Below are 11488 nucleotides of genomic sequence, written 5' to 3' on the forward strand. Positions count from 1 at the left end.
GTGACTACTTGACCCAGCTTTTTATATTATAACAATTGATCAGGGCAACAAGACTTTATCTATGATTAAATTTTAAGATGAAGAATGGATGATACAGTTTCAATTAAATCTTACCATTGCCTGTGAATGACGATGACATACTCGAGTGTCCCTATCATCGGTAATATCGCCTTTTAATCAATTTTCGAGTACCCTATATTTCGAATCACTGTGAAAGTGAAACTATGCGTGTTATTTGCAATGATTTATCTGACATCCGATCTATTTAAATCAACATTAATGTAGTATCTATTTTCGGTGACTAAAGGCGAACGGGGGAACTTTTTATGTTTCGAAAGCATTTAACAAAACGAAATGATACAAGGACGCAATATCCTAAAATAATGAAAAAAATATGTGCATATAGGGAAAATTAATTATTGCATTAAAAATGATATGAGAGATACACCATATACTTCATTTCAATATCATATTGTTTAATTAAAATCAAGTAATTATATGATTTCCATAGACCGACGGTCTGGTTGACCGTCTGTCTGTCTTGCTTTATTGCAGACTGTCTTTATGATATTTAGTGTTTATATTTTCTTTCTTTCAACGTTAATGGTTACGGTTTAGTAGTTATGTGCGGTATTACTAATTATCTATATTAAAATTTGATACTTTGAGTACAAAAATCCATAATTGTGCTTTTCGTTAATCAAGCACATAAAAATGATCTATTTTAAAGAAAAAAGTGCAAATGATACTTATTTTCCATTATAGTACAACAAGTATGTTTACTTGAATGCTACTGTGATATATTTCTTTAAGCGAAATGGGTAAGTTGAATGAAAGTGTTTAATTCTCCTATTTACACATTGTAAGTTGTATCAAGAGTGTATCCGAATTAGCACAAGATCCCTAGAGATAAGTAAAATACAATATTTTCAAGTTATAAATAATTACGTTATTCAAGTTTAATAAGTAATACTATTCTGATACAAGGTATTAACAATTATTAACGAAAAGAATAAAAATGTTGTGTAGAATGTGATGAAAACAACACAAAATATTCATTTATTTTAGCAGTGTGTTATTATTCTATATTTCCAAATTTGCATGAAATATTTAGGTGCAGCTAAAAGTGAAATACACGGGACAATTATAAGCAGCGACATTATAGATAAAATTAAGCAACTAATTCGGGAGAATATAGATCATTGATCAACCTCGCATATTTGTAAGTATTCATATTTATGTTTATTAATGCAAAATATATATTTATTGCAAATGGAAAAGAAGAATATATTTGAAATGTAATATAAAATAAACTTTCACCGAAGTCCAAAGACATGAACACATAACAGTTTACAATCTTGTAAATCATACAAATATCAAAGGAAGCCCTTTAAATGGAAACATATGCAAAGGATAACACTGAAATATACTATAAATGAAACAAAATCGGTGACAAAATTGACAATTTATTTATATGCGGTTATAAGCTGTATTTTTTTATAAGTGTTGCAACGCTTTTCATTCTGGGGCTTCTTAACCAACAACAAAAAATTATTCTGGAAGAACAGAGGCATACAATCAAGGTACGTTATTTCCTAAAATATAATTATTATTTCTTAAAACCTAGTTACTTAACCCATTTGCGCCTGTTGTCTACTTTTGTAGACACTAGCAGTTATCAGTACACTAGGACCTAATTATGAGCGCACATTTGTTTATCATTGTTATTCTATACTTGTTGTCATGATAAGCGTTAATTGGACTATTTTGCTAGACAAAATGCAGACCACTACGTTATTTGCAGTGTGTTTTCAACAAGAATGTGATAAAAATTGCCTTGAAAATATTATTGAAAATGGCTAGCAGAAACAGGTATGTAAAACTTTATATTGTTTTTATTTTATATCATAAAGTATGATTGTTTTATATTGTATAATTATATTTCTGCTCAATTCCTGTTTTATAATTCAGAAATATGTATAAAATGTGTTATGACAGTCAATTTAGATTTTGTCTACAAAAGTAGACAATAGGATCAAATGGGTACGTTTTATCATTATGAAAATATTTTGTTGTTTACAGAAGATACACAGTAAATGAAATCATATCAATGCTTGAGGATGAAGGTAACTTTGAAAGGGCAGATATACATGTTCAACCACCTCCTGTAGATGAACTGACAGATGAAGATAGTGCAAGTGAAGATGAAGAAGTAGGTTACAACAACCTCAGTGGACGTCAGTTAGACCAACAAGCAACAGCGACAGTTATTCGCCTAGATGGACGTCATGTTGTTGATTCAGCATCAGACTCCGATCTAGTTGGTAATAAATAAATAAAATAAATAAATAAAATAAATAAATAAATAATAAATAGATAAATAAATAAATACGAAGCAAGTAAGTAAATAATGTACAGTAAATCCAGTTGAGAATAAGATTTTTTATATTTATCATATTTTATTTTTCAGGAAACTGACCATTCTTCAGATTCTTCTGATACAGATGAATACGAAGTGCCTGCAAATATTGCAAAAAGACCTCAAGTAAGAATTGCACTACGGGATCCAGCTCCGCGTCCCAAACGACCTGCACCAGTAAAGAGGAAGTGGGAAAATAAAGATCTACCTGAGCAAGATAAAGACAGATTCACTTGGCATGGCTCAAATATAGACAAAAGTCGATGGCCGCAAACACCAGATGGCATCTTCAACTTATTTTTTGATGATGACGTGATCAACATGATTGTTGAACAGAGTATAAGATATGCTGGTTCAAAAGGCAGCCATTCGTTTTCAACTTCACCCCAAGAAATTAGGATCTTCCTAGCAATTCTGCTTATATCAGGCTATAACACTGTGCCAAGACGGAGACAGTTCTGGAGCCGGGATGATGACGTAAGGAATGAGGCAATAGCTCGTACAATGCCGCGAGACAGATTCGACATATTGGTGCGATATGTACATCTTTGCGATAACAACAATCTTGACAGAGAGGACAAGTTTAGCAAAGTAAGACCACTGCTATGTCTGCTGAATGAGCGCTTCTTGTTATACTTCTTGAAAGAGAAAAACCTTTCAATCGACGAAAGCATGATCCCGTACTATGGGCGACACGGAGCTAAACAGTTTATTCGTGGGAAACCAATTAGGTTCGGTTATAAGATGTGGGCGTTAACGACAGCACTTGGATATGTTTTACAATTTGAGCCCTATCAAGGGGCAAAAGGCCACCAAACCCATGATCCTGGGATGTTGCACTTATTCATTATCTCTCATGTACAGACTCAATCAAACCGAGTCTGCAATTCTTATGTTATTTTGTTGTGATTAATGCTTCCGAGGGATCACTTTGTTTCCAGAATTTTTCCTTGGAATGGGCGGAGCAGTAGTTATGGACCTGCTTTCAGAGCTGCAGAAAGATGATGCATACCATCTGACTTTTGATAATCTATTTACTTCCCTGAAGCTCGTGGACCGGCTTACAGATATGGGAATATCTTGCACAGGAACCATCCGTGCCAACCGAATAGAAGATTGTCCTGTCAAAAATGTAAAAGACATGGGAAAAACGCAACGAGGAAACTATGATAAAAGGTATGACGCACACAAAGGTCTGATAGTGGTGAGGTGGAATGACAACAATATAGTGAATGTGGTGTCAAATTGCCATGGAGTTGAACCATTGCAACAAGCAACACGGTGGTCAAAGCAGGAAAAAGCTAGGGTGCGCCTTCCGCAGCCATACCTTATAAAGCATTACAACCAGACAATGGGAGGTGTGGACAGGATGGATCAAAATGTTGAGAAGTATCGTATCTCTATCAGATCCAAGAAGTGGTGGTGGCCAGTGTTTATGTATTGCATTGACCTTGCGGTGCAGCAAACCTGGCACATTTACCGTGCTACTGATGCAGGATTGAGGCAACCATTAGATCTGTTAGGTGTCAGACGAGCTCTGGTTACTGTGCTGCTTGCTCAGGGGCGTACACCTGCTGTCAGCCCTGGCAGACCAAGAGGTAGGATGAGGCCATTGTCAAGAAGAATTCCAGACCATATCCGACTTGATGGTAAAAATCATTACGCAGAGCCAGCAAAAGAAGTGCGCTGTTCATTGTGTGGAAAAAATGCAGGACACAATGTTCCAAATGTAATGTTGGAGTGCACAGGAAATGCTTTGAAATGTTTCACAGTGTTTAGGTATTCATACGATCAAAGCCAAAAGACATGAACAATAATAATTCATATTCAGAATGAATTTCAGAGTGAACACTTCTGTGCCTAATGTCTACTTTTGTAGGAAAAGTAATAGAAAACATTGCCTATATAAACTTTAAGGATTTTTTCAAGTAAAAGTTATCAAATAAACCAACAATAGGTTATCTGGACATATATTCTATATGTGTTTTACATATACCCATTTGCGCCTGTTGTCTACTTTTGTAGACAAAATATTAAAACACTAAAATAAAAAATACAGTACTTATATTTGAAAAATAAACGGATATATGTTATAACTATATGGTTACTATATGTTTTATACATTTCTTATATAAAAATAAAATTCCGGCACAAATGGGTTAAGATGTATAGTTTCAATAAGGAGTTATCGACAATCTACATTAACCATATTTTGCTTTTGTTGCTTTTTACAATAAGAATAAGTATTCTGGAAAAACAGCTACATACAATAAAGGGGCATTATGTCTTAAAAGTTATTTCGTTTACATTTTGCATTTTTTTTTCTTTAGATGTATTGCTAAAGTTTCAAAAAAGAGTTATCGGCAAAGTACCTTAACCATATTTTGCTTGTGTTGCTTTTTAGCAATATGTACAGTTATATATAGTGATTAAGTATTTTGTATGAAAGTCAAAATACTGCTTTGCTTATAATTTGCTTCTTTCAGGGGAACAAATTATTTATTATTTACCGCTACCTTTTTAGATGAGAATAATCTAACTTGCTCTAAAACAGATATTATTCTTAATAATTGCATGTTCGCCTTTTCTCAATTTAGTCCCGAGGCATAATGTGCAAAATTGTGTTTGTCATTTAATTTGACCCGACCAAAAGTAAATACACTCTCATTTAAATAAAGTTAGAAATCAAAACAGTAAAAGAATTGGTCAAGTGCAACATATTTCCGAAAATAGTTGTGCTTAAAATGTTCTATTAAACATGTAGTGTATGCGATTTGCTTTTGTTTTAATTTATTTTACAATAAATACAACTTTCTGTTATATTGATAAGAATAAAACTTAAAGAGATTGCACTTCTTTTGGCATTTTACGCCTTGTTGGTTACATAGTAAATTGTTCATGCAGTTGTCAGAAAAATGTAAGCTTGCGACATTAACCAGGATTATTTGTTATACAACGCATAGACCAGCATCTGGTTTGGAATCTGAAGTTAATATTATTATCTGATTTGATCATGCGATTGTAATTGCATTTTCCTGTTACTGTTCCTTTTGTATTCTACAATGTATAGAATACACACAGAAACAAGACAGCAAGCTAACAATATAAACAGAAACGTTTCTAAGAAATTAATTGTGTTACCTTATAATACTGTTATTATGTAATAGAAAGAGTATCGAAAGGCATGTCTGAATTGTGTTTCGCAATTTTTTCTCTCTTTTGTATCACAGGAAAAAGTAAAAGCATTTTCCTTGTAATCGAAACTAGAACACCGCAAAAACATGTCTTATTTTATCATAGACAGACATTGCGGTGCCTGGAGAGCAGTTAACTAATACATGCGCATTTAGTATTCTACAAATATATTCAATTACGTTTTCATATACGTGTCAACCTTTTTTTCTGAACACCAAGCAATCATTGACTTAAATTATTGTGCAACTGATTATACAAAAATACGAAGATATCATTTGATGTGACATAAACAGATATATCTTGAACATATAAACATGACAAGCCAAATGATTAGGTGTCTATAGGACAGTTTTATATGTTAATTTATGTCTACGGTTTTATTGTTATTCTGATGGCAAAGATAGCACTATCGTATCTTTTAACACAGTAATTACAACAGTGACACATGTGTTTAGTTTAAGCACGCATTTAGGGTATAAATGAAACATTTTCTTTAACGAGATGATAAGGATGTATTCAAATATTCTGATAATATATATCGAAACGCGACAAGGTCATAACACATTTTATCTACTACAAGTGTGTCTGCACATGCCTCAATAAACATTATCTACTAAACGTATAATTTAAGGCAATGTGGATGAGAATGTAACAAGAATATGACTACAATCATATAAGTATATAGTTTGAGTTCTCTTGGACACTGTTGACATATCAAATATGTTTAATACTAAATCTTCTTTAAATGAATGTTGCTTCATCAAATATAGTAATATAATAAACTTTTCTTTATCCGATTATCATTTAAGGTTCATGATAAAATTTGTTGTTTATTTTTTAATAAATAAAAATGGACAATGCAGTATTAACGTAATGTTACTATTGCCTACGAATGACAGTGAGTAAACGAACATATTGTTTGCTGGACGACGGTGACATTTTAAAATTTTACTCTATCGTCTCATAATTATTGACTATTTGACCTAGCTTACTATCATGTCAAAATCTAGTCAGCATAACAATACTTTATCGGATTTACTCAAATTTTACTCAATTGTGTTATGTTTTTATGACTCAACATACTATATGCAAAATATTGACATACTGATAAATAATAATGCCTGTAATCTCCATATAGAATTGCCCAAAATGTCAACTTATTTCAGAAAAGACAGAACATAGTAAATTACATAATACAGAGGACATTAAGTGCACTCATTACGTAGCTAAAAGACTCGAAACTGGTCCACACTTGATATTGATAAATGACATACAGTATGAATGTCTGGTAAAAGTTACCCAACGGAAGCATTTTAAAACAGCAAAAATACATGGATAATGAAAAGGTGCAACATCCCTCACGCCCGTATAGCACACCGGCCTGAGCGGTAATCAATTCTCAACACTTAACAGTGCTGGACTCAGTGATACGGAATATGTAACAACACTGCAATGAAGTACGGGACAACTCTCTGAAACGCACTTTTCAGACAATATTTGAAAACCTGCTCAAAAAAGTTAATTTTCACAAGTTTTTGCTACGATTCGTATTTCTTAACGAAAACAGCCTGTTTAACCCCAGCGATTTTATGAGATATTCATCTTTATACAAAATGATTGTATACTATGTACAAAAATGTATCTTAAAGTTTTCATTAGTGATACACTTTAAAATAAGTTTGATATATCGGTATAAATATTTGAAATATAGTTTTAAAATGTCCGTGACTGTTGCCTTTAGATGAACATGTATATATTATGTATAGCTTTTTTCATTTCACAATGAGGTTTATGCACTCATGTATAACTTTATATATTAACATTCTATGAATTATTAATATTGTAACAAATAATTGGCATCTAAGAAATTAAATCTTGCATACACGTGTAAGGAATAAACACACTAGTTTTTATGCATAATATCAATACAAACGTATGAAACTTATTGGATGTGAGCACATAATGTATTAAAAATATCCCATGCAACATATTTGTGTTGTGTTTTAAATCTACCTCTCCTAACTTTAAGGAAGGTTCACAATTGTGCAATTACTTTTTAATAATTGAAACACCGTACAATCGCAGTCGATCATACTTGAAATACTAACATTGCAGCATTTACATTATTTTTATTCATATTTTCTGTTTAAATATTTTATTTTGATTATATCATTTCTATGAAAGGATACATTTTTGTCAATTTTACGAAATAAATACATTTGAAATATATACAAAATATAAGCTCTTAAAATGCCTTTCATTCTAAAAATCAAGTTCCCTTCAATTCTGCTGGCATAATATAATTTAATTTTGATAGTGCTGATACATTTTTTTATTTGCAGATAAATAGATAAGAAACTGAAAAAATAAATGAATAAATGAATGAATGAAGGAATAAATGAATGAATGAATGAAACAATAAATAAATAAATGAATGAATGAATGAATGAATGAATGAATGAATGAATGAATGAATGAATGAATGAATGAACGAACGAATGGATGAACGAACGAACGAATCAGTATCAGAATTAGTATCAGGATCAGTCCAATTTGTAAACAAAATGTTGAAACAGAAATGCATGTGTTAACACAATGTCCTGCTTACCAACTTCTTAGAAGCCAAGGATATCAGTGCTGCTTTTATTAATATGAATGATGAAGAAAAAAAGTATGTGTGTGCTCTCAAATCTCGAAATTGCCAAATTAACTGCCAAAATCTGCTATAATACTTCTTACACGGTTTGATACTTTGTATCATTAATACGGTTACTTTTAACTGTTTTATATTTAATAGCAATAGTATCACAATAGCAAACACACCACGCTGACTTTCTGTAATGCATCGTTGAAAGATCCAGGTGTTAGTAAACAATTTAATAACGCCCTAATTGAACTTTCGGCACTTTCAAAAGTCAACAGCCTTAATGAATATAAATCTGATAACGGTTATCCATTAATTTGTCGTTCATTAAATAAAGGAAATTGTAACAGCTAAATTTATAAAACGAGTTGAATGAAATATTATTATGCGAAACTCTAGTTTGATCTATTATCATTGATATATCGGGTTTTTATATATAAAACGAATTTATTACACATCTACACTTGAGTTTATGTGGTAAATGAAATTAAAATCACAGCAATATATTGAATTTAATTAGTTTAATCACAGCTCTCCATTCAATTTTGTTTTTATCTATTAAATTGCATTACAAATAAGAAATGTAATACAACTTTCTTTATATTTGCAACTGATTTGAAATCAACCTTAAAAACGTATATGTCAATTAAATGTCATCTGTAACAACAATGCTTATGATTAAGAACAGTGATTAACAAAGCTCGGCGATGTAAACATACCACGTGCTTTGGTATAATTTCGGCTATGAAGCAGTGTTATATACGGCTCAAGGTATAGTATTTATTCTCTTTGTTGACGGTCAATGAAAGAACGGTGAAAGATATAATTATAGATAGCATAATTGAAATTGTTAAGATATATAGTAAAATTAGTCATGTGTAGTAAAGGATACTTGAACATTGATTTCAGTGCGGTTAGTTCGGTGATACAATAATTGAGGAGGTAACTGATTGTAGGTTATAAAATTAAATTTCATTACAGCTTGTCATTCATTCCAAACATGATATAATATCATCCTGAATTTTAATAGAAATCCGGTAACGTATTGTCGTAATGACCACATTTAAACAAGTCAATAAGCTTTGTCAAGTAGATATAAAAAACTGAATTTAGGATATTAATATGATTAAAGATGTACGCAAAATATGGCAAAAGTTATTTTATAGTATATTTTTATCTTTAATTCATTTAGGGTGCAATAAGCAAAAATAAATTTCGTTGTTGACATAAAAGTTGTACTTACTTTAGACCAAATTAAAATGACAACAAAGTTTATAAACTAAATATAAAACTAGAACTATCACTAAATGTGATTAATACCCCCACAAGACTACTTCGGAAAAGAGGATGTTACTAGTAACAGAATACCTTGTAAAAGAATTGAAATATAGAGTTATGGTTGTGGGCAATTAAAGATAGTTGTGGTTCTTGTATGTTGCATTTCCTTTCAATGTGGTTGGCCATTGATGAAGTTTTATTGAATTACTATGTAATAAGTCCAGAAAGACAAGGAAAAGGAACAAAGGGCAATAACTCTATAAATACTGAAGATGGAGTTATAGTTCTTATGCACTGCACTTCCTCTTATTGTGCTTGACCATTGTATGAAGTTGTTTTGAATTCCAACCAGTACATTTTAAGTTATGCTCCGGACAAGGAAAAGTATCAAAGGGCAGTAACTCTGTATTTTGTCAAAATGGAGTTATGGTTCTTGTGCAATGCACTTCCATTTAATGTCCTTGACAACTGTATGAAGTTGTATTGAATTACAAACAATAGTTTTCAAGTTACGCTCTGGACAAGGAAATGTAACAAAGGGCAATAACTCTGTAATTTTTCAAGATGGAGTTATGGTTCTTGTGCACTGCACTTCCTCTCAATGTGCTTGACCATTGTATGAAGTTATATTGAATTCAAACTTTTAAAGTCTTCAAGTTATAGTTCGGACAAAAGAAAGCAATGGAAAAATAGCAAAGGGCAATAACTCTGTAGTTACTTTAGATAGAGTTATGGTTCTTGTGCACTGCACTTCCCCTTATTGTGCTTGACAATTGTATGAAGTTGTTTCGAGTTTCAACCAGTAGTTTTCAAGTTTCAACCAGTAGTTTTCAAGTTATGCTCCTGTCAAGGAAAAGTAACAAAGGGCAATAACTCTGTAATTAGTCAAAATGGAGTTATGGTTCTTGTACATGGCACTTCCCCTTATTGTGCTTGGCCATTGTATGAAGTTGTTTTGAATTCCAACCAGTAGTTATAAAGTTATGCTCTGGACAAGGAAATGTAACAAAGGGCAGTAACTCTGTAATTAGTCAAAATAGAGTTATGGTTCTTATGCACTGCACTTCCTCTCAATGTGTTTGACCATTGTATGAAGTTATATTGAATTCCAACAATTAGTCTTCAAGTTATAGTCCGGACAAAAGAAAGCAATGGAAAAATAACAAAGGGCAATAACTCTGTAATAACCTTAGATAGAGTTATGGTTCTTGTGCACTGCACTTCCCCTTATGGTGCTTGACAATTGTATGAAGTTGTTTCGAGTTTCAACCAGTAGTTTTCAAGTTATGCTCCGGACAAGGAAAAGTAACAAAGGGCAATAACTCTGTAATTAGTCAAGATGGAGTTATGGTTCTTGTGCACTGCACTTCCTCTCAATGTGCTTGACCATTGTATGAAGTTATATTGAATTCCAACCATTAGTCTTCAAGTTATGCTCCGGACAAGGAAAATGCAACGGACCGCTGGACCGGACCGACCAACCGACCGACCGACCGACCGACCAACCGACCGACCACCGGGTGACTCCTATATACCCCCCAAACTTCGTTTTTGGGGGTATAACAAACGTTCTTTTATTGATCCAATGGATTTAGGGTGAACCCAACCTTGAAATTAAATATCTATAAATTTTGATCTTAACTTTTATTTTCTTGAAAGCGACACAACTTTGGTAAAGGTTTAGCAGATAAAATTCTTTAAAAGTGTGCAGCTTTCTACGCAATCGAATTTGCGTTTGTTTGTTTAAAAGATAGTGTTGAAACATAATATAGCCGTTCATATTTTCACAAAATCTGTTATCGCACCATCAATTATGACAAATTGTTACAGGACATAAATAACTGCAACTCAGTAATGAGAAATAAACAGTACTTAGAAAGCGATATGATGGGATATGCAATTACAAAGCGGGTCACCAGTTTTCACATTTCATTTTGTCATTCATTTTTCCA

The 11488-nt window shown here is 32.3% G+C and overlaps 1 protein-coding gene across 1 annotated transcript; it reads left to right on the plus strand.

Annotated features, from left to right (window-relative positions):
- The first annotated feature begins 1630 nt into the window (after positions 1-1630).
- Positions 1631-4229, plus strand: LOC132723410 (piggyBac transposable element-derived protein 3-like). The gene is made up of 4 exons (XM_060708124.1): positions 1631-1872; positions 2083-2320; positions 2471-3155; positions 3361-4229. Exons 1-4 carry the CDS (start codon positions 1856-1858, stop codon positions 4227-4229), a joined length of 1809 nt encoding a protein of 602 aa, XP_060564107.1. The 5' UTR covers positions 1631-1855.
- The last annotated feature ends 7259 nt before the right edge of the window (positions 4230-11488 follow it).

The sequence above is a fragment of the Ruditapes philippinarum genome, unplaced genomic scaffold (genome assembly GCF_026571515.1).
Source record: "Ruditapes philippinarum isolate M1 unplaced genomic scaffold, ASM2657151v2 ctg9627_1_1_1_1, whole genome shotgun sequence".
Taxonomy (NCBI): Eukaryota; Metazoa; Mollusca; class Bivalvia; order Venerida; family Veneridae; genus Ruditapes; species Ruditapes philippinarum.

Coding starts and splice junctions, on each gene's coding strand:
- LOC132723410 (XM_060708124.1), top strand. Junction 2,321..2,470: donor CAGCATCAGACTCCGATCTA/GTTGGTAATAAA, acceptor TTTATTTTTCAG/GAAACTGACCATTCTTCAGA. Junction 3,156..3,360: donor TGGGAAACCAATTAGGTTCG/GTTATAAGATGT, acceptor CTTTGTTTCCAG/AATTTTTCCTTGGAATGGGC.